This window comes from Seriola lalandi, unplaced genomic scaffold (assembly GCF_002814215.2).
Source record: "Seriola lalandi dorsalis isolate HSWRI2012SDOR001 ecotype SW California unplaced genomic scaffold, Sedor1 jcf7180002054981, whole genome shotgun sequence".
NCBI lineage: Eukaryota > Metazoa > Chordata > Actinopteri > Carangiformes > Carangidae > Seriola > Seriola lalandi.
Genome location: NW_019525661.1, coordinates 172,064 through 197,014, shown reverse-complemented (window position 1 = coordinate 197,014; position 24,951 = coordinate 172,064). Strand labels below are relative to the sequence as shown.

General features: G+C 43.2%; 1 protein-coding gene across 1 annotated transcript; it reads right to left on the bottom strand.

Annotated features, from left to right (window-relative positions):
- Positions 1 to 10: 10 nt before the first annotated feature.
- Positions 11 to 23,960, bottom strand: xkr4 (XK related 4). The gene is made up of 4 exons (XM_023398218.2): positions 22,776 to 23,960; positions 5,956 to 6,155; positions 3,566 to 3,920; positions 11 to 2,578 (listed from the first exon to the last, which is right to left on the bottom strand). The coding sequence occupies exons 1-4, from the start codon at positions 23,468 to 23,470 to the stop codon at positions 1,978 to 1,980; spliced, it is 1,851 nt and encodes a 616-aa protein (XP_023253986.1). The 5' UTR covers positions 23,471 to 23,960; the 3' UTR covers positions 11 to 1,977.
- Positions 23,961 to 24,951: the final 991 nt, after the last annotated feature.

Genomic DNA, 24,951 nt, shown 5'->3' with positions numbered 1-24,951 from the left:
CCCCAAATATTTCTTCTTATGGATCAGCACTTCAAATACAACACAGGAAATGAGAAAGTATGGAACTTTAAACATATTTGATAATTACGCTTGGAACAAGACATTGACATCATGTCAAGAAACAATAAAAAGAAAACTGTTTAGTGTTTTAATCTAATTTTTTCCCTCTGTCACATGACTTAGTGAGACAAACTCTTTTTGATTAATGTCTGAGTCTGTGTTGATGCACTCAAGGATTAGAGTCCTCACATGTTTTTTTGCTACCTTTTGCAAGTGACAAAAAACATGACTAACACGACAGAGAGGAGTGTGTCCTGTCATTTATGTGTCCTTTGGCCACCAGATGTGCCCAAATGTCCAGATGTCATCAGTCACCCAACCTAGACCACGATCTGTTGGTATGACAGACCTGAATCAAGCTTACACAGTTCACCACAAACGACTCTGTTAGCATTTCTCATTCAACACTAGCAGCACCATGCTAACCTGTGCTCTGTGGCTTGGTGCATCATGGTTAAAAGGTGACGTCAAAGTGATGAGCCTTCACTGACTGATGATGTCACAGAGTTCAGGTGTCAGGTCAGGTGTCTAACCACATACTCCTGAGCTGCTACACACACACACACACACACACACACACACACACACACACGCTATTGCCAACACATTCACACTTATCCACAAAAACAGAGTTACAGTAACTTCAGTTCCCTCTACATCATCTCTAAAGTAAAAAAATGCTGCATGTTGTATCAGAGTACTGTACATCCTGGTGGTTGAGTGGTTTGGCTGAGATGGCTGAGATGGCTGCTTGTCTGTGTTCTCTCTTCTTCTCCAGCCTCGACTCGTTTCCACTTCCTGCGTCATCCCCTCTCTTCGTCTTCTTGTCTCTTTGCTCGGTTCTTCTCGCCTCCACGTTCTCCTCCACAGACAAGCGGAGGCCAGCATCACTGCTCAGCCGGGTTCATGTTGCTCGACTGCAAATAGTTGAGTTGAGCTGCCAGGAAGATTTTTTTCTTGGCGTTGTGTGAGTTTGACTTCTTTCCTTATCGGGGAAAAACCAAGAGCTTACGTATGTCAGACTGTTACCCCTTTGTTCTCGCTCCCTGTCCTTCCCTCCAGCCAGGGTTGGTTGATTTCATCCAAACGAAACACAATGACTGAGTGTAGATGCTACTTTAGCCACTGTCTTCACGTAGTTCATTGTCAGTCTGACCAGTGGAGACCACAATTATCCAGGGGGAATGATGCCAGAGAAGGTGATTTCTGACCACACCCAGCCATCTCTAAGGTTTTCCACATCCTCAGAAGTTCGAGGACATTTCTGAGAAACCTTTTTTGGCACTAAGAGAACAGGAGTGACAAGCATTATCATGTGCGTGTTAATGGAAGTACCCACCCAGTTGTGGCTGCTATGGGATATCACACAATCAGAGCTTCCAAACAGTGGGACGTCAACACGGTAAGACGGACATGACAGTTTTCTACTTGTGATGAATGAGGGATCATTTCCTCTCCACATCTCATTAGAGGGTTTTCTGTGTATTTCAGGAGTCATTCATGTTAAAGAGGATTATGTGATGAGTTAAAACTCATCTGGGTGGATGTGAATTTGATTTTATCCCAACCAAACAGTGCATCAGCCTCTTGTAGGGTTAGGGTTTGAGTGGCGAAGCACTCTGTGGATTTGCATTTAGTTCGTACCACACAGGATTTCCCTGATGAGTGGAAGTGAAAATAACAGCAACAACCCTACAAAGAACCCAGATACATCCAGCGACATCAGCTGACTTTGTGCTGAATCGCTCCTCTAATCATCACCGACGGAGCCCAACGCTGATGCCAAAGGATGGAAAAAAAAGGGGAGTGAGAGATGAAGAGTGACGTTGCTAGTAGTAACAAATTCTTATTGCCACAGTTTCTGTTGCTGTTTGTATGACGTATGAGCCCTGTACAGGTTCTGACAGCAGGGTGGAATTATAAAGTGGTCTCATATTCCAACCTTTCCTGCACCAGAGCGTCATCTTTGTACTGCAGCCGTGGAGGAGTCAGGGAGCAGTCTATGGCCAGGATTGCCTTGCGAATACTGCGGTCCAGGACGTGACGCTCCCAGGCCGGGTAGCGGTTCCTGCAAAGGTCTATCTTGATGACGGTTTCCTCGAGGCGCGGAGCGCGAGATGAAGGAGTGGACGGCACCGTGGGTCGTACCTGAAACACTGGCATGCAGCCGTCCCGCTCAGAATACTTCCCCATGTCACGCTCCAGAGTTGTGGTGGCGCCTCTGTTAGAGCGCAGTGAGTTGGTGGCACCTTCCGACGGTAGTGTGGAGAACTGAGCAGTGGGGTCCAGGTCAAGGCCCTGGCCGCTCAGCGAACGTCCAAAGCGTGGCCCGTTGGGATGGAAAAAGGCATAGTACATGAGCATGAAAACCACCCCAGTGAGGAAACTGCTGAAGATGACGCAGAGTGCCGGCACTGCGAAGGCGTCGGTGGTGTGAGGCGACCGGTACAGATACCACAACGCACTGAGAGCAGCGTTCTCCACCAAGATTACCAGGTAGTAGATGAACAATCGACACCTGTAAAGACACGTGATAAAAAGAATGAAACTCAGTCAGTAAGCTGGACAGATGTGTGGTTGGAAGTGCTTGTGTTGGATTGTTGCACTGGTCAGTTGCCTCATCCCTCCAACACAGATACCTTAACATCTGATAGTCACATTTATATTAGTAGAGGATGATTCCTAATGTTTTTGGTGATCCTCTCTAACTCTCTGGGTCTTAGTTAGGGTCAGCTGGTTTCAGTCCAGTATCAGCTGGTTTCAGTCCAGTATCAGCTGGTTTCAGTCCAGTATCAGTATCAGCTGCTTTCAGTCTAGTGTTAGCTGGTTTCAGTCTAGTATCAGCTGCTTTCAGTCTAGTATCAGCTGGTTTCAGTCTAGTGTCAGCTGGTTTCAGTCTAGTGTCAGCTGGTTTCAGTCCAGTATAAGCTGCTTTCAGTCTAGTATCAGCTGGTTTCAGTCTAGTATCAGCTGCTTTCAGTCTAGTATCAGCTGGTTTCAGTCTAGTGTCAGCTGGTTTCAGTCTAGTGTCAGCTGGTTTCAGTCCAGTATCAGCTGGTTTCAGTCTAGTATCAGCTGGTTTCACTCTAGTGTCAGCTGGTTTCAGTCTAGTATCAGCTGCTTTCAGTCTAGTATCAGCTGCTTTCAGTCTAGTATCAGCTGGTTTCAGTCTAGTGTCAGCTGGTTTCAGTCTAGTGTCAGCTTCTAGTCAAGCGCCCCAGTGCAAGAGCATGTGGTCTGTCTATGGCAGGGCTAAAATACAGAGGAAATTATTTGAATTAGTTATTGTAGCTTTACTGTGAATAACTGAAATATAAAAGCGAAGCTCTAACAGGTTACTTCCATACGAGTGAAACATAAAAATGATACAGAATTAATTTGCAAAGGACATATCTATATATAAACATAAAGTATTAAGAAAATACAGAATTGCAAAGTTCTATAATACAATGAAAGATTTTTGCCACTGTAACATTTTTACTTCAGGTGTACATCAAACACTCACCTTGTCCTTCCCTCCTTGACATTAAACCAGGAAAAGATGTAGATGATGCCCACCACCATGTCAAACACAATCTCCTCCCACTTGCTGATGCAGAAGTCAGTCTCACAGTGGACGATCCAGAAGGTCATGATGCACCAGTGCAGCACGATGAAGATGCCAAAGTAGAGCTGGAACACAGAGGCGAACAGGGCAAAGGTGATGACCCGCGCTGCGATGGTGAAGAAGTGCCAGCAGAACTGGATGATGACGGCCAGGTAGCTGATCGGCTTCTTGTCGTCCCGGGACTCTCGCAGGGCCTTCTGGTAGGAGGCCAGGGCCCAGGCCAGAGAGACCAGGGAGGCTGCAGCTGTCATACCTGCAGCACACGGACACACATACTGTACATTACAGGGAAACTCTGGTCCGTACAAAGACTGGTACAGGATGTGTCTACTTTAGCTTAGCACAAACACTGGAAGCAGGGGGAAACTGTTAGCTTACAACATTGTTGAACAAACACTGATAAATAGAATATGAATTCAGTCACTTCATGGAAAAGGTTCCTATTGACCTGAGTGAGTCCTGAGTCCTGGATTGCAAAGATCTCTGCAGCACAACATGTTTTTATCTAAGCCTGATACTTTCATAGGCGATGAGGTATGTGGGACAGTTGAGACAGGTGAGACAGATGAGATGGGTGAGACAGGTGAGACAGGTACAGTGGCCCTGAGAGCTCAACACACTCCTTAAGAAAACACAAACAAGTTCAGAAAATGAGCTAAATGTTTGTTTGGCTGATTATAACATCACATGATTCAGATATTATTGCAGATATCTGTTTTTAACAAGTGCGTCCCTGGGAACACTTCAGGTGCTGTCTGTGCTATTTTCAGACTTGGTTGTGTATTCGGTTGCGTTGTGAGTGTTTGTGTTGTCAGATTGATGAAGATGTTTTTTAAGCTGCAGTGTGTTGAGCTCTCCGGGCCACTGTCGATAAGTGAGATGGAAGAGACAGGTGAGACAGGTGAGACAGGTGAGACAGGTGAGACAGGTGAGACTGGTGAGACTGGTGAGACAGGTGAGACAGGTGAAACTGGTGAGACGCGTCAAACACAAGGTTTTACACACATTTAGAACGACTGGAAGCTGAAAACCAACAACTGATAGAAAAGAATATAATCATTGCACATTTTGCTTCTTCTGCACTCGATGCTATAAAAAATTTGATAAATAAAAAGTATGAATCTTTAAATCTGGATAATGTTGTCTGTCCACCTGGTAGTAATAGAATAGAATAGAATAATCATAAATAAATCAATAAAAACATGAAATATGTCTCTGGATCTCTGGATAATGATGTTTGATTAGAGGCCTTTGCCTTCACACATGGGACCAGATGTATAAATTATTATAACATAGTTTTCTGAACTGAGCTGAGGGTGATACCTGAAAAATAAGGTGAGAGACAAAATCTAACAATAAAACACATTTCATTTCAGTTGTTTCATTTATAAAACATGGATCTTTTTAACTTTTAAAGAGAGAGAGGCCATCCTGTGGTCCGTCAGCTCATCACATCTGGATCACTGCAACAGTCTTTATACTTGTGTCCAGACTGTACAGAACTCTGCTGCTCGACCTTTAACACGAACCAAGAGACGTGACCACATCACTCCTGTTTCAGCCTCTTCACTCTGGCTCTCAGTACATTTTAAAATACATTTTAAGATTTTATTGATTACTTTTAAATCTCTCTGTGGACTCTCTCCCCGTTATATCTCTGATCCCATGGTTTCATACTCACTAGTACGAACCTTGAGATCCTCGGGTCTCTTGTCTGTTCAGAGGCTGAAAACTAAAGGGGACAGAGTTTTTGCAGTCGGGGCCCCGAGGCTCTGGAACGATTTGCCCGAGGAAATCAGGTCGACTGAGTCTGTAGCCTCCTTTATGTCTCTTCTTAAAACGTACTTTTGTCTGAAAGCTTTTCCTGGTTTTACTTAAATTGAACTTTCCTTTGAGCTGCTTTTATTTCTTTTAAAATGACTCTGTACTGGTTTTTTATTCACCTAATCACTTAATTTATTTATCTTCTCTTTGAAACCTGCTGATTTTTTGTTTCGTTTTATTTTTTATTTTTATATATAGTTTTATTTTGCATTTGTCAAACACTTGGTAACTAAGTGCTCTATACATTAAATAAAATAAAGATTATAATCTGCAAAATGTCAATGGCTTGTTTTCTAAAGCAAATTTTGATTTATTACTCTGATCTGCACGATTATATTGTTCTTTTTTATTTACAATAGATGCATCTGTTTGCCTCTGTTTTGTTATTATGATGATGATTATTTTTTATTGAGACTAACGTCTCTTTGGATCTATAGATGTGTAAGTGTGTGTGTGTGTGTTACCTTGCACAGCCTGCAGCTTGTGTGTCTGAATGATGATGCACAGCTGCAGCACAAGTTGTGGAGCGCTCTCCAGAAAGGTGGCCAGTAGATGCAGCATGCTCACGTCTGCGAACTCGTAGACCATCCTCCAGTAGTAACGCCAGCGCTCCGTCTCAGCGCTCTGGCGGCTCCGAATGCCCAGGTAGATGGTGTGGAAATACCTGGAGGAGAAACATCATGCCTCAGCATCAGTCAGGAAGATCCTTGCGGCCTACCTATGACCGAATCACAGCCGTGCTGATATTCAGCACAACATCACTCCCTGTGTGTGATATTGCTTAAATATCTGAAGAATAACCGAAGAGCTGTGTTAATCTGTTTCACCTCTGACCTGCCTGTGATTGGGTATGGTCAGAGACGTGCTCTATGGCCCCTGTAACCACACCCCAAAATGATGTCACAGTGTACCGACACACCCTGGAGTACACTTCTATATCAGTGCAGTAAAGTGAGAAGTTAAACCACAAAAACAAGATTTTCAGCTTCTGTTAAGCTTCTCTTTAGCAGGCGTAGCTACCTTTGACTACTATGATAACAGTCATGGCTTGTTCAGGTTTAGGAAAAGATGGTGATTTGGGTTAAAGTACTTCCTCAACATTAGACAATCTTTGTTGTCATGGTTACAATATAAACAGCTACTTTCACATGGGAATGGAACTTTGTCTCTCTTTATACTACGTCACTGCACTTTCCCCTTTGCTCCTGTCATCATTACTATGACCACTAGATGTCACCTAGCAACAAAACCTAACTATGGGTCATAATAACCAGCTGCATAGACGACCTGTGGGCTCGTTCTTTTTACAGGAGGACAGTCTCTAATTTAACATAAGCCTACCTCACCTGTTTAAAGTTAACACCTGGAACAAATAATGCGAGCAGATTTCAGTGCACACTAAATCATGAAACTTAGTCTGAATCCTGCAGATGCTGCACAGCTCGAATTTGCTTCATGTTCACAAAACCCTATAATAAACTCTGAAAGCAGGTAAAGTACCTTTCAAGGGCAGGAAAATGTCAGCTTTTTTGTGGAGCTGTTGTGTCTAAACTAAAGTTTCACTGTGCGGTTTCATCAGAAGAGGCTGGATTGCAACATGGACATCGCCTGAGCAGCTCACTCGGCAGCTCCTGGCAGCTCAGCTCCAACTGTAGACTGCAGTCCTGAGGCGAGAGCTCAGTTAATGAAGTGAATTCATTTCTACTTTTATTCTGTCTGTGGCCTACATTTCTATGTGTGTGTGTCTCTCTCTCTGCCAGGCTCCCTCATTCATTTCCATTGTCCCTCTCCCTCTATCTCTGAAATATCACCAACACATGGCGGCCGTTTAGCAGCATGCTAATGGGCCGTGAAATGAAGTTCCGTTGTCAATAAAGAATTTGAAAATTAAATCTGGGCCGAGGGCATTAAAGCTGCAGCCTGTTCGTGGACAGATGGACCTGACACATCTCTCACTGTGTGTGTGTGTGTGTGTGTGTGTGTGTGTGTGTTGGTTCAGGTCTTTCTAAGTCTACAGATAAGACTTGTTAACCTGCCATTCAGTGTCCCAGTTCTGACTGCTTCGCTCACATCCACTGAAAACAAGAGTAAGGTCATTCAGTTTCATATTCAGCCTTCAAGAGAGGTCGTCACTATCAGTACTGCCAGTATTACCATGATAATATTACTCTACAAAGACACATAAATCTGGATATTCAGATGATGAGCATTTTATCACGGATCCAAGATGATTCAGATGATTGATTCTGTTTGATCATACGTTAATGGCAATGGACCATTTGTCTATGCTGAGCAGGAATTAGTCTAGGAGCAGGTGGGTCCACTCATGAACCATCTGAACTACAATTTCATTTGTGGCCACGCACAGTATGTAACTTCCTCTCGGGCTCTCTCAATCAAAATAATAACAATTTTTTTTTTAAAATCAATTTTGAGCTTCTGTCTTTCATGGTTTACCTCGATGGACACTTCATGTTTGGACCTTTGGACTCTTTATGTTTGGACATTTGTTTTAGTTTTATTTTGTAATCACTTCCCTTGTGTGCCTCATGTAAGTTTGCTCCCTGTCTTTGTCTAGTGTTTCCCTCCTTGTTGATTGTCTGTCCTGCCCTAATGTGTTTCAGGGTTAGGGATTTCTCTGGTTTGAGAATTGATGGAAACATTTGGGATAATGTAAGAACACAACTCAACAACATATAGAACAATCCATTCAAATCCAATTAAATGATTTCCCACCCTGTCTGGTTCATAGTAAAGTTGTAAGTCTTGGGTCAGGGCACCGGGAGGCTGAAAGGTTTAGGATTCTCACCATGAATCTCAACGTCACTGGTTCCTCTGCTGCCACAGACCTGCTTCTCATTTCCTGTCATCTCTCTACTGTCTATTGCATAGTGGTGTCAGTATGCTTTAAATGAGCTTGTAACAAAGAGTTAATTTATTACCAGCAAAGGATAAATTGCACTCAGTGTTCGAGCAAAGTGGGCACTTCATCTAGGCACATTTGCAGTTGTTTATCACTGTGCACTTAAGAAGCTGACAGTTGCACACAAGGTGTCTTTTGTTTATTAGTTATTGAGTATTTATTGAATAATTTAACATTTTATGGTTCTGAGTCTTCCAGACACTGCAACAGCTACTTTGTGTTTGATTGACAGTAGCCTGTAAAACAAAGCACTGATGTCACAAATCATGTTTGGTTAACAAGTGTGAAAATGTTCTCTCTCTGCAGTATATGGTGCAATAGGAGTGCAATAGTATAGGTGCAATGTAATGTACTCGTGGGGAGCTCATGTCTTTTCCTGTGTCATCTCCAGTGTTTTCGGGAAAACACATCCCTAGGGATCCAAACACCTTTCCAAGGTTCTGAGAAAAACAACAGGATGAGATAATGTGGTGGAATTGATATTTAGGTGTTAAGTTGTGGTTTTAGATTTAGATTTAGATGTCGAAAGTGGAATACATGCTGCAGTGGGAAGGTATGATGACCAGAGGTGGAAATAAGCCTGCCAAAAAGAAGAACAGATCATCAGGCAACCAGAAGGCTGTGGCAGCAAGTAGTCCCAAAGATGGAGGAGCTGGCAGGTCTGGTTAAACCTCTCATCCTGTTTCAGGCAGCCAGAGACCAGAAGATGGAGAAAGATTATTCTCAAGAGTAGAGATGGAAAAACAAGCAGCATTAGTTTCAACAAATTCAGCACCAGATGAATGCAGTTCAAGAGGATAGGTCTATCATGCCTCAGGTCTGACCAACATGAGGCCACCACTCCAGAGAGTGATTACTGCTGATGATGACGAGAATGACTCACATGAAGGGGCCAGAGCCACAAGGAACCCTGTTTGCTCCCATTAGCCCCTAATGACGACATCAAATACTTCCTCACCACAAATTTGCTGGTGGTCCAGAGATGAGCTGGCTGTTTGCCTCCTCCCTCTGCTTACAGGTAAAGCCTGAAGCACCTATGTCCTCATGGACATTGCTGACTCTGAAGGCTACGACAAGGTGAAGGAGGCAATCCTGGCAAAGTATGACATCACAGCTGACACTTACTGGCATTGCTTCCGATCCCCAAAGACTGACCAATGGGATACTCTATGTTCACCTGAAACATTAAACCTGAAACCTCTTAACAGATTGTGATTGTTGGATCGTCTGTTTTGGAAAGTGTGGGAGAGGGGGTTTGAGATGGTGTCAGATGATCTGACAAGCACTTAGCACGTGGTTTGAATTACTTGATACTGAGGCCTTTGGCCTGGCGATGTGTGTAATTAAGGATGAAATGGATGAATGAAATAAAGCAAAAATAAAAACTCTGGTCTTTATTCAGGTTCTCAGCACAGGGTCTAAAAGATTTGAGTGTGACTTGGGTTCCTGTCTCAGTTTTAGTCCCATGATAATGCTCGTGATGATGAAGAAACATGTCACCCAGTGCAACATGGTAACTAAATTATTTGTTTTTAACAGTTTTTTGGACAACAGACGAATAAGATGAATCAGGCTTTAATAATCCATAACGATGGATGATGTTTCAAACCAAGAGTAGGTAGAGAATGAGGGAGAGAACCAAATACTGAACCCTGAGGGGACGCCTTAGGACAGAGGAGTAGAAGAGGTGCAGTTACTGATGCTTATAAACTACCTATCGATGAGATAAGACCTTAGCCTGGAGGGGGGAGTACCGATGATGCTGGATGGAGATTGAAGATGAGTAGGGACTGATGGTGCCAAAAGCAGCATTGAGGTCAAGGACAAGAATACTGAGGTGTCCAGAGATTGTTAGTGATTTTGAGGAGGACTGACTCTGTGCTGTGTGCATAATCAAGATTGAAATGGGTCCAACAGATTTTAGGAGATGAGTTGGACTTTGAATTGTGAAATGATGACACCCTCACAGGGATTTTGGAGATGGGCTGGAAATTGCTCAGGATTTCTGGATTGAGTCCAGGGCTTTTGAGAACAGCATCAGCAGCCAGTTTGAGTGGTTGTGGAACAGATCTGGAACTCAGAGACGAGTTTATGATTTCTGTGATAAGTGTAGAGATAGTCCTTAACAAGAGTTGATGGGGTAGAGTACTAGTTTTTCATACCCACCATAAGGCTGAAAAGTTCCACAGGGTGGACGAGAGAGAACTGAGACAGGGGGGATGGTGAGGCTGCTGTAGATACTGTCTATTTTTGTTTGGAAGAATAACAGGAAGAAATTGCACTTGTCGACTGTGAAGGATTGAGACGTGTGATCCTTGGGGCTGAGAAGTTTGTTTACTGCAGACAAGTGAACCTTGTGATTAGTTTAGCCAGAGTGTATGAAATGTGAGTGGTAGCTGGACCAGTTGAAGGTCATCTTTGTAGGCTTAGAGATGGACTGTTAAACCAGTTAACCCAGTTTTCTTGATGGGTCTTTCAAGCTGGAGCTTGCAGGAATTCATTTGATGATGTACAGAGGTACACCAGGGGCTGAATGTGACTCTGTTCTGGTTTAGATGGGAGTCAGCTGATCAAGACTAGGGGAGAGTGTGTCATTGTAGTAGCTGACAAGGTTGGTTGGATTGTCAGGCACTGGTGGAGGGGATATGGACATATAAACTTACGTCAGATAGATTTTTAATACCTATTAATATTCACTCCGACCACAGGTGTACTACGCACATGCACCATCCAGGTACAACAAAAACCTTCATAATCAGACTGGCCATTGGGCACACTGGGACAAATCCTGTTGGGTCACCACATCATTGGGCCAATGAAGCGTCAAAACATGCATAATATTTTTATTGGCCATGTTGTGTCAGTCTCACTACAGGCCATCTCTGTGTGCCTGACATTCGGGGTGCGCATGACTGAGCCAGGACTGGGCTCACTTCACCAACAGAGGTGTAGTGCTGCTGGAGCGCAATAGAATGACACACTGCCACTTTTTTATGACTCCGCACTGGCTATAGACCTCAGAAAACAAAAAACACTAGCCATTACTCAAGACTTCACACAGCAATTATAACAAAATTTCACACAAATAGTTAATATTTTATATGACTCTGGATAAACACGGATGTAACCTGAAACTAGTCTGAGTGGCAGAAGCATACAACCAGTGGTAATTATAGTTATCCAAGTAAAGAAATACAATATTTGCAGTCAAATAATCCAAGTTAAACTCATATATATTTTCAAAGTGCTTGAAGATCCAATCATCACTAAACTGTATGTTGTGCAAGAGCCAATAAAAACAAATTGAATGGTCAAAGTTGTCATATTGACATGGAAGATATAATGACTGAAAGACAACATTTTTTCTACTGAGCTAACGTTAAGTAGCAAAGATGGAAAAGCAGAAATCATCCTTCATTCATCGTTCACTCTTCTGATGTTTCTTTATCTGTGATGCATTTACATAAAAACATTAAAGTCAGCCTGTTAAACCTGGACAGTTTGTGCTGCTGGAGATGAAAGCTTGTCATATTCTCAACATGATGAAACTGTTCATAAAGCCAGTCTAACATCTGATCAGTTACAGCTGACTAATGTGTGTAAACCTGCCACCGTAGGAACAGTGGTTACATAACCTTCTTAATGAGCCACAACTTAACCGTTCATGGTGTGCTATGGTACTTCAATAAATACAAATATACCTCACACAGATGCCCCGCTCCACCCCCACCCCCATCACCCCCCAACCCCATTCCCCGGGCTGATCTTGGGGGAGACACTGCTTTGATATGCATTAGTGTTCCAGTGTGTCTTGTGTGTGTGAGTGAGGAAGTGAAATCAAGTAGTGCAGGTCAAACATGTGCAGACTGCTGCAGCACTGGAAGCTGGCATGTTGTGTAACGGCAGAGAGTCATGGGAGAGCTTTCTAAAAACAACCTGAGTGAGGAAGAGAGGAAGAGGAGGAGGAGGTGAATAGGGGGAATGGAAGGTTGGGTATCCTGTATAGACATTAACACAGAAAGTGTATTAATTAAAACTGATACCAGTCTGTGTACAGCTGTTTACTTCATCAGTAGCATCAGGTGATGTAGACAAGGACAATGAGTTCAAGCTGTTCTATAACAGGTTTGACACCGCCTCATCTGTTCTCTCCCACTGCTTCAACTGCAGCTTCTCCTACGGCATCTCCTCCACAACCTGACACTGCAGCTGCAACTCCCTCCACACTGGGGTCAAGTCTCCTGTCCTTTACAGCAGAGGAGGTGAGGGCGGAGCTCAAGAGGCTACATCCTAGAAAAGCAACAGGCCAGGAAGAGGAGTACAGGGATCTGACGATGGCCTTCAGTGAATGGAGCAACAAGAACTGCCTCCCTCTGAACACCTCCAAGACCAAGGAGATGGTCATGGACTAGTTTAGATCTAGCCCCAGCCTGCTGGAGCAGCAGCATGTCCGACATGAACACAAAGAGACTGGACAATCTGGTAAAAAAAAGGCTGGGTCTGTGCTTGGCAGGAGTCTGGACTCACTCAGGACTGTTGTGGAGAGACGCATGCAATGTAAGATGGAGGCCATCTTGGACCTCAGCCAAAGAAAGTGAATCATGAACTGGACTAATTTAACTATTATTGTTCATTATTTACTATTAACTATTATTATTACTGATGCTGGACACCTGAACTTACCCTAAATAAAGTCTATCTATCTATCTATCTATCTATCTATCTATCTATCTATCTATCTATCTATCTATCAGTTTATTAGTCCCAAAACCAAGAGAGATTTTGATTTTGAACATAGGAATTTTTACATTGATAAAATTAAAGGCCCTGTGTGCAGGATTTGAAAATGTCATAGCATCCCAGTGGGACTTTTTCAGATCATTAGCCACAGCCTTTTAGTCGCTAGGAGTCACCACTAACCACCATCATCCCTATCATCATCACCAAACACACCGTTGTTATCTCCATGACAACATCAGCTGACTGCGAACACCGGATCCAAAACACTCAGCATCTACTGGAGGAGGTCAAAGGTCATGGGGCAAGAGAGGGATTAAGGAGGGCATTCAAGAACTGACCCCAGAGAACATCTCTGCACAGAGCCGTAAGTTACCATCTCTCTCCAAATACATTTTTTTGCAGTAAAAGAGTCATCTACCTGGTTTTGATGCACATTTTCAATTTGCACATAAAAAAAGGTTGGGAGAGGAGAAAAAGTTGGTGTAAATGTCACTCGAACTTCCGCTCCAGGAGAGATGAAAAAACATCAGGCATGTGTGGACCAATGAGGAGACAGTAACATTCTTTGAATTAATATAAGACACAACCATTTCCGTTGTCCAGTGTGCAGCTCTACGCCATCAAGCTTTCCATCACATTAATACTGTGATGAAGGTTCATTTGTGTATTACAGTAGGTTAGGCACTCTGTGGGTGGCAGGGACCAGCCAATCAGAGCCCTTGTTATTGGTTAGCCTACAGTAATAGTTTCATATTGTTTTTCGTTTAGCTGTAGTTGTGGTGGGAAGCGGGTGAAAGAGAAGGGATGCATCGGTAAGTTTTACATCCCTAAGTCATCTGGTGTATGTGTGCTTCCAGAAACATGTAGGTAGAATTGTGTACTATACATATTCTGTGCCTCGAGTTTTATTATTATTTTTATATTATTTATTATAATAAAGCATAAAGTTCGCTAGCTGCATGTTAACACTTAAAACAGGGATAGTAAACCAGTGATTTGCTAATTAGCAAATTACCTACTAGGTTAATGTAATTTGTATAGAGAGTCAAATATGTTACTAGTAGCAGATTTCTGAAATGAAAACTGGGGACAGTTCTAGTTTAGCGGTCAATATATGATTAAAATGTCCAATATTTTTTACCTCAAATAAAAAAGGGGGACAGTCCTGGTTTCATGTATTTTGTTGTACTGTAATAAACTATGGTGAAGGACGACTGATATAACAACAACTTTGAAGCAGCCGTGAAGTCCTATTGCCTATATCTATTCCTAGTAAGGGTGCACTGATCAAAAGAATCAAAAGCATTTTTCATAAAACATTGTAATTTTGTCATGTAAAGTTCATTGCAGACAGTCAGGCAGCTTCTTCTTCTTCACTTCTTCCAAAATAAAAACTATTTTTCAAGTTCTAGATGGGGTTCTTTGGTTATATTTGAATTTATGGATAACTGTTCTGATGCTTTTAGCTTTCTAAACTGCTATCGCTAGCAGCCAGCCCCCTCTGTTGGCCAAAACAAGCACAATGCTAGACGTCTGTCTGTTTTATTCACAGTTAAAAACGGGGACAGCTCCAGCCAAGGACAGGCCACCAAAAATGGGGACCCCAGAAAACAGGGACATCTGTTTAATGATTACTTAAATAAATCACACACACATGCAGAAACCTCACCTGCTGTTAATAAACCTAAGTTGGGGGAACATCCCAACATCCCTGCATTCTGGCCGATGCACCACAGTGGTTACATACTCCCCACCAGTTACAGTTACAGTCAGAGTTATCAGGCCTCTCATACAAATACATACACAGTTTTCCTTTGTTTGAGGTTTTAATTTCATCATCTCGTTGCACCCTCTTCTTCTGCAGTGGTATAATGGCACCTGAAAATTAGTGCCACTTACTGCTCTTGACGAACCAACTCCTAACATTTGCATAACAGTAGTGGAGGGAAACACTAAAATTAATTTATTCATATTTTATTTTTTATTAAAACAGAAATTTCCTTTGGTACATTTTTCTCAACCGCTGAACTACCGTATTCCTACACAGAAGCGCACCAACAGAGCGCATTGTATTATGCCGCTGGTCAGCTGAGTGAATCAGAAAGAACTAAACTTCACTTTGTTTGACGGAAAGATAAAGCACTGAAAATATTCTAAATGAAGCGTACATTCAAACGGATATTGGATTGTTTCGGTGGCCTTCTGTTAAAAGTGTGTAAAACAGGTTTTTCTGCTGGCCCCATGCACACAAAGCCACACATCGCTCCTGGCTGCGCGCTGATCTGAATCTACTGCAGGTAACACACTGACTATGCATGACTACCTCACACAAGCCCACGTCGAACAACCTGAGCTATCCCTTTAAATGAATTGATATTGAGTGGTTATTGAAGACCTGTAGGACTCTTTCTCAGATGTAAGTGGACAGAGCTCAGTCTTGGACAGGTCCAGGACTTGACAGTCTTACAGCCATGTTGTCACTCCTGTCCATCCCTGTGAACCCACATCAGCCACCATTTCAGTGTGTGAGAGGAGGGTTCAGGGTACACTCTGGTCCTAGGCCTTTTTCACATTGTTCCCTGTAATGATAACATCAGTTTGCACAGGTCTGATACAGATGAGACTGAGAAATAAGACAACACTGTACTGACTTATTTATATTCATTTTTACCAGCCGCAACTGCTGGTACTGTTGTCACATTGTGAGTCTGTGTGTGTGTCATCATGGCAAAATGTGGTCCTGGATAAACCTACTGTAACAGAAACCAGCACAGAACTGTCTTGTTGGTCCGTGGACAGATGTTGTCACCATTATAGCGTCACAACCTGCAAAAAAATACAGTGAGGAAGCTGTGCAGGCGTGTAGTATAGACGAAAATGAAAGTGAGTTTGAAGATGGGTGAGTTCTGATATTGTATGAGACAAAGATTACCTTGATATTTTTCTCATAGTTTTCTTATAATATCCCAAGATGTAAATTTAGAATTTGGATTTTAGAAAGTAAATGTGAACTAATCATAATGTATAAACATGTTTTCATTTAAATTTGATTTTCTTTGATAATCAAGTACCGTCACTTTAAGAGAGCGCACCTGGCACATTTACTCCAGCTGTGGAACAAAGGAATCTAGTGGAGGCTAAACTAGCTGTGGAATCATATGGTTTTCTACCTGCTTGTGACGCGTGAGTTTTCAACAACAACGAAAGCAGAACGGATTATTGTGTGGAACTACGTCGGTCGGACACGTGTATGACCACCAGCTAATTATTGTTACTGCCACAGAAAGTCGGGGTTCAGGAAGGATGCTGGACATACAAAGCTTGTGAATTTCCTACCAACAGTCAGCACTGGTTTCTTTTAACCCTACAGGAGACCTTCTACTAAGTTTACAATTCATTTTCAAGATACTTGTTAAAGCTGTAGTATTTACTCCAGAACAAACTGAAAGCACAGCAGCAGTTCTCTATTTGCACGTCCAGTGTTCCCTCTCTTTTAGCTCTGTGTTTGGTCTCCTCCTGCTACTGAGGGAAACAGCTGATGGTCCATGTCCACCTGTCTGTCTGCTGTTGGTGCTCAGCAGGTAGAGGACAGCACCAGTGTCAGTATAAAGAGTACTTACACCCTTTCTCATATAGATGAGTAAGTACTCTCGTGTACTGTACTGTACTGTACTGTACTGTACTGTACTGTACTGTACTGTACTGTACTGTACTGTACTGCACTGTACTGTACTGTCTATTGGAACCAACTTAATACTTCTTACAAACAGAGGACGGGGAGAATCTGCAGCCACACTAAATCTGTTGGTTTGTATGTTTAAAGTACTAATACACCAAACACAATATGTAACAAGGATTCATTCTTTCACCAGTGAAATTCAAAATACAAAAATAAGAGCTGAACTATTACAGAGGACCTATTATGGAAATCTTTTGTGTTCATCATTTCATTCTTGGTGTCTATTAAAATAGATTTACATGCTTTAAGGCATTACTTTTCTTCTGCTGTACATTTTGTACTGTACTCTCTTCCCCCTCTTTCTGAAAGGCTCTGTTAGAGCTCAGGGCTCTTTAAGGCCCCTCCCCTTCACTGGAGGTGACCAATCAGAGCCCAGTGTGCTGTAATTGGTCAGATTGCCAGCAACTACCATGGCAACGACATGTCCCGCATGTCTTGTGTAAACAAACTTCGGATGACAATATTCATTACGTGGAATATTAAAGGTATTATTTACTAAAGGAATATAAATAACGGAGGAACAGACAGACGGTCCAAAGGTAGGGAGTCTCCACCGCTTCACCTCCTGCTGGTTTACGATGCTGGTAAATCTGAATGAATTTATTGTAGTGCTCATAGTTACTGAAAAATGCCAAGCTTGCAGGTGGGCAGCACCAAAACAAGTATTGACGTCAACAGGACCAGGAAGTAATGTCTGGAGCCCAGACAAGGCGTTTTATACAAAGGAGAAAATTGGGTTTTTACCCTGACGGAGTTTCTGCCTTTGATGTAAACTTTGATCCTTGTGACTCGTGAGATCATTTACATGCACAAAAACCTATATAACACACTATAGGTAAGGAAAAACCCAGAAAAACATAATAAGTCCCCTTTAATCAAATATAATTAAAATCGCAATAACTCGCAATATCCAAATTGCAGGAGCTGTCATTTTTCTGATAAAGGTAAAATACATGACAACACGTGCGTCGTTGTGGTGCTACAGAGACGCCCCTCTGGCCAACAAATCATAATCTCCAGACATGAGGCAACACGGTAGTTTGGTGCAAGCCACAACAAAAATCACATCATAATCATTCCAACTGAAATCGTGACTCATATTGCAATATGATTTTTTTCTGCATATCGTTCAGCCCTAACAAAAATGAATGAGTAGTAATAATACTGTTTGACAGAATCAGACTGTGTAGAGAGCAGGCAGACTGTGATGACTGCTTCACATGTGAGGACAATCCACTGGTGACTGACTGCATCCAGAATAAAGCTCTTCATGTCCGTCAATAGCTCTTTAAGATGCTGCACACCAACTAAGAGTGATAATCAAGTTCAATATAATACAGTAATGTATTGATCTGCACATATTTTAATTACGTGCTTAAAACAGTAACTTGAGTGTTTAATTCTTACTCTAATTGTAAATCGTCTCTCTGGGCTTCAAGATTGTTTTATGGGTGAAACAACAACAAAATAAAAATAGAGATGTGTTATTTATTTCTTTACAAACAGACTGTTGAACAAATAGAGCGAGTGGGATCGATAAACCTTGAGATACCATCTGCTTTACACAAAAAAACTTTCTGAAGCACCTTATACATATTATTCTGGGTTTTTAACTGTTTTCCTGTTAGTATTTTCTCCTCCTTGAAATATTATTACTTTTTTCTGGTAATGTGACTTTTTTTCTCACAATATTACAACCTTTTCCTCAAAATATTATGACAATTTTGTTGTAAAATAACGACTTTATTTTCTTATTATGACTTTTTTCTTGAAATATTATGATTTTATTGTCAAAATTACGACTTTATTCTCGTGATATTATGACTTCATTCTTGAAACTTGAGATTTCTTTCTTCATTGTGGCCTGTAATACTCCCATCGTAACATGATTACCTTCAGTCAGAATGACCTCACAGTTGTTTTCATCCACCAACCAATCAGCTGCAGTTTGTCCAGACTCTGTAATATACATGTAGTTCTTGACTTTGTTAAGCCTCGTTATTCTTGTTGTGCTGCAGAGAAGCTACAAATCTACAATGTGCTTCACACACATCTTCAAGCCGACAGCGCAACCATCTACACTGTCACCACAGCTCCGAGGTGGACAACCTGAAAACACGACGCTTCCGGTCACAGCCTCACAGTCCTCAACTCCTCCTCTGCTCTGTCATCTTTACACCCTCACTTTCTAATATTAGGCAGAAAGACTCAGGCATGAAGTGTGAGAGAAATCCTGTTTCAGTCACGACACACTGGAGCACATGAAGTATTTCAGCAGTGCAAAACCCAGAGGAAAAATATACATGATTAGAATGTTACTGTTCCACTTCTCTTCCTCCGCAGACAGTGACACACACAGTGACAGACAGTAGACCTGCTGCTCAGAGCTGCTCTGTGAACAGCAGTGAAGTCACAGTGGTTTACTGATGACTGTAGTGACGTCACCCGCAAACCGCTCACATGTCGACTTTGACGCCTGACTCAGAGACGCACATGCTTCATGATCCCGGGACCCGGGGGCGGGGCTGGGTGGGGGACACGCCTCCTCCGACCACACGAACAACCACACAGGTCGTTTACTCCGACCCTCCGATACGACCCATGTCTCCTGAAATACCGCAGGGGTTGGTTGTCGTGGTTACAATAATAAACATGCAGACTGTACCGACAGCGGCGTACTGGAACTTCGTTGCCATGGTTATGATAATAATGGTCATAGCTTGGTAAGTTCTAGGAAAATGTTGTGATTTGGGTTAAAATAAGTACTTCCTACCACAACATTAGACGATCTTGTTGCCATGGTTACAATAATAACAATATGGTTGACTTTGTCGAACGGTCATGGATAATAATTCAACATAAACTTTCACATGCTCGAACATCAGTCTCTTGCGTCTTCACCAGACTTCCTCCTTTGCTCCTGTCATAATTACTACGATCACCAGATGTCGCCTAGCAACAAAACGTAACTATGGGTCATAGTAACCTGCTGCACAGAGGACCTGTGGGCTCGTTTACAGCTTCCAAAAGATGTCACATTGTTACCACTATGATATTAGCTAGTGTAACGTATTAACACAAATTTTGGTGATTAGTAATTAGTTTTACTTTTGAATTGTGAAGAGTTTCTAGACAATTATAAGAAGGTAGCACAGAATCATGTTAGTAGCAGTTGGGTTGTATGGAGAGCTGAGACAGTCGGTTAGTCGATCTACAGAAAATTCATTAGATAATAAACACACAGAACACAACCAAACTGAGTACAACTCTGTGCGGTATCACTACAATGGTAAATAGTAACTGTATTATTGGAAGTGTAGATATTTGATCTGATGTGTCATTAAAAACAAACAGGGTAGATTGACTACACTGAAAATACAGACTCCAAAGTCCAACCTCAATACAATAGAGATCACACCTGTGATTATCAGGGTTCATGAACAGGGTCATGGAAGAACCTGTGATCACCACCACTTCCTCACTTTGGTCCTGGGTTGTGTCTGATTCAACATGGCTCCACATGGCGAGGAGCTGCGTCAACAAGAAGAAACCAGATGAAGCATCTGCAGATACTGACCACGAGCGGAAAAACAGCTGCAGCACTGATCAAGAGGAACAGGAAGAGCCATTCCACCAACAACAGAAGAAGCAGTGACCGTCCTCAAAAACATTTCACTGTTTACACAACCCTACATTGAACAACAGACGGTAAGAGCTTCTGATTTCCTGTGGAAACTGGTGTTTCATTGCCTGATCAGACACTGTTGGAGGTCCACCTGTGTGGAAGGTGTCCAAGAAGAAAACCCCGGCTGCAACCAGCAGCTGTTTGCATCAACTCATCTTTGATTAAATCATTTTGTCTTTAAAAGTACCAGAAAATAGTGAGAAAGTCCAAGGTGACATCTTCAGATGTCTAGTGTTGACCAAAGAGATTCAGGTTTCAATGATAGAAAACTGAGAAAAGCAGAAAATATGTTGTTTTTAAATAATTAGTCAATTATCTACAAAATGTTGGTGAACAATTTTCTAACTGACCAGCTCTATTCCACACTAATGTAGGTTTGCAAGTTAGGTTTGTACCAAACATCAACAGACGTCTCATAAGGATAATCTGAGATGAATGTCACTAAATGCAACCTGTGTTCTTTTTAATTAACAGTAAGCGACACATACGAAAATTCACCTGATGTGTTTTCCAAACTCTTTCCACTGTCTGTCACCTCTGATGGACAACACAGGGTTAAACTGATGAACTCTGAAAACTGTAGCTGCTGATTCCTGTTCAGAGTCACAGAGCTGCCGCACCAGTGAAGCAGACAGTGAAAGACAGAGGCCGGTTACACACCGTCTGAGGGGGGCTCTGAGTGAGGGCCACAGCTACAGCTGAGGCCCCTGAGGTCCTGTGCTCTGGTTCTGGGGATGTGGGAGATTTACTGATCCACTGCTGTGTGCAGCTTTCAGTTTTGGTGGAAATATTTTGCCATGCAGGATGATAATCAGTGACCACCTTTATATTTTTAAATGTAGGTCACTGTATATCTACAGTACATACTGTAATACAGTATACTCTGGGCCAACATGGTACAGGCGACGTTACAGTAAAAGGCAGTTGTGATCCCTGACAGTTCCACGGCAGCTGATCTGATCTGCGCTGAGATGATGGAGAGCTCGGGCACAGCTGCTGAAGAGTGAGCATCTTACAATATGAGTCACCGTCATTGTTTAAAGGTGTCCGATCACTGTGTCTCTGCAAAAAAACCTTCACATGAAAAACAAAGACATTTAGAAAATGAATGTGTGGAGAAATAATCCGATAGTATAACCAGAGGGCTGCTGGTTTGTCAGTCACATCAAAAATAATATCTGCAGTCTTTAACTAAATATCTTTCAGTTTGAATGTGGCAGCTCAGACTTTCAGGTGTGAGATGTAAATTGTTTTGACCTTTTTTTTCTCTATTTTTTAACATTTGTAGGCAAAATGATTAATCAGGAAAATAATAATTAAAATAATGAGTTGATACTTGTAGTCCTTTTCTACTCCACTACCTTTCAGAGGGAAACAGCTGCGATCGCTAGTTAATTAAAAGTTTTATAGGCTATACAAAAGATCTGCTTATAAAATCTTATGCACTGTCATAGATTTAAACACCCAACAGCTACAGCAGGAAGATGCTGCTACATGTTAAAGATAGTATTAACAATCCAATAATTTCTTACACAATCATTTATCATAGGGTCTTTCTTCATGACTGATTCTGTATTTTTATGTTTAGTGAAGTAAAGAAGCTGAGTATCTCTTCCAGCACTGGTCGCTGCACAGGAGCCTATGTGCACACCAGGACAGGACAGTGAGAGTCTGGCTGCAGGCTTCACTTGTGATTCTGCTGGGTGATATTTAATATATGACTGTTGTCAACCTGCCTCCATGTGTGGCTTCTCTTGAGTTAAGGTTCATTCAAATTCATCCAGTAGCTGTTAGGCCAACCGTGGAGGTTCTCTCCAGTGAGAGGAAAATACCATCAGCGTCAGTTCACAGCTGACAGACCGGGACCAGCTCCCCTGTGTTTTTAATACAAGATGGAGAGGTATCAGTCCTGCTCAGCTTGTGTGAGCTGAGGGTGCAGAGGAGAGAAGTGACCCCATGTGTTGGCCCCTAACCCTAACCCTGTAGAGGGGAGCAGCTAAAGATGGCAGCTGGTAGCCATGCTGTATGAGCTGGCATCGTTCAGAGGCCACCATGGTGCCAAGAGTGCCAACTGCTGTCAGAGCAGTCCTCTGCTCATTCATTCATTCAGTCCACACACACATAAACAAACACACACCATACTCACACACCATCCCTGTTACCCATCCCAAGGCCTCCATCCCAGCCTGCATCCTACCTCCATATCTGGCCCAGCTGGAGGATGTGGATGATGGACTGGCCGAACCAGACGCAGAAGGAGTAGTAGGCCGACCGTTTCCTGTTCCTGCTGCCCACCGCGGTGCTCGCCGTGCTGTTGGTCGTGGTGTTCTTGCTGGCGGTCGACGCCTGTCTCTGCGGCGTGGCCGGGTGGTGGTGAGCGGTAACGTCGCCGTGCGAGGCCGAGCCGCTCAGGAGCTTATTCCCGTCCATGTGGGAGCAATCGGCGGCGGATTCTGCGCCGTCCTCGGTGCCGAAGTCGTGGACGAACCATCTGAAGCTGAAGAGCTGGACCGAGAAGGAGCCCAGCACCACGAAGAAGAGCGTCAGGCCGAACCACCAGTAATCGCGGCGGAGGTAGTAGTCGACCGATAGCCACACGTCGGTGCCCACATCGGCCAGATACACGGCTACTGCGGCTACGATCCACAGGCAGTCCCACACCGTGTATTTCTGCTGCTCCCTGCCCAGGCGAAGGCACGTCGAGTTGGTGCCTCCTCCACCGCAGCACCGCGACTCCCCGTTGGCGAAGTCCCCGTCCCCGGTGCCCGCAGAGTCGGGCTGGCCGCCCGGGTGGAGTCCCTGCACAGAGCCGGAGTGCTCCGAGTTCTGCAGGGGGGTGAAGGCCACGTCACTCTTCTTCATCTTCAGGACCCCGTCCGATTTAGCCGCCATTATAAGAACCCTATAATATTACTCTATTATTTTTGCTCCCTTCCTCCCCTCCTGCTCTCCTCTACCCCTGCCTCGCTCCGTCGACACCCTTCTGCGTGTCTCTCCTCCTCCTCCTCCTCCTTTCTGGGCAGGACTAGCTCCTCTACGCTGCCGCCTGCTCATAATACAGAATAAAGACAAAAAGGAGGACTGAACATGGCCCCGCGCTCGCCCCGATGCTTCGGTCCATATCACCTCTTCGCCGGGCTTCTCCCTCGGTTGATGATCCGCTCACATCCAGCCGACAGGAGGCGGGTTTCCGCTTTGTTTCCTCCGGCCTCCCCCTCGCCGATTCTGCCCCTGCGGTTCGTCAGTCTTCGCCCTCGATCAGTCCTGATGCTGAGGCTGATGTCGGGAATGGAGATTGAGGTGGAAACCGTAGCAAAGGAGAAGGTGGCGGAAGGCTGCAGCCATCTGCTTCTTCCATGGCACAGACTAAAAACTATGACATCATCCTCTTCTCTCTCTCTCTCTCGCTCACTCTCTCTCTCTCTCTCTCTGCCTGTCTTACCGTCTGAGCTCCGTTACAGCACAAACCAAACACTGCTCTCCTTATAATCCTCTAAACACACCCGCACGTCAGTCTACCTGTGAGCATGCAGCCCGCCATGTGAACCAGGAAATACAGAACAAGTCCTGAGGCTCCAGACCGGAGTTCAGGACCATGGACAGATCCCGCAGCCTCTGCTGCAACTTCACCCCGGTGTTAACCAAGTGTTTAAGCTCTGCTCACAACACGGACATCATCATTTCACACTGTGCAGCTTCATCTGTCCTCTTACTCAGACTGTGGCCACGTCATTGTCTAAAACAGCATTGTGCACAAACACAGACCGAGACCCTAGTACACTGAAGTCTGTGTTTCACCGCCTTTACTGTTTTCTTCAGTTCACTTCTCATTAGAAGACTGAAAACAAACTCTCTGTTCTTAGTCTGTTGGACTAAACCTGACATGCGTTTTTTTTTTTTATCTAGAAATCCAGTTAATCAGAGTGTGGAGAACCACAGAGTCACTGAAAACTCTTCCTGTTGCTCAGTAAACATCATATTTATACCAGTGGCTTCATTTGAACTCCCTGAGGCATCAACCAAGAAAACATTTCCAGATAATATTTGTTTTAAAGATAGTGAGTAATGCTGGATAAAAATAAAGTGTTTTTCTGCTGTCTAATACAGGACACAGAAGGCCAGTTGCACCAATCACCTTTTAGTCTTCTCCTTAAGGGTTCCTTAAAATGTTCCCTTAAGTATTTAAGCTTTTCTCCTTATCTTAATGTAAAATTTCAGAAATCACTTCAAGTCAGTTAAACCGTTGCACAGAAGACCTTAGCAACACCAGGAGGATGAGATAGCGGCGCACTTCTTTAATGTTACCAGCTTCCCAAAAGTGATAACAGGTATCACAAGTGCAAATGGAAACAAATCAACAGTCTCCATGGAAA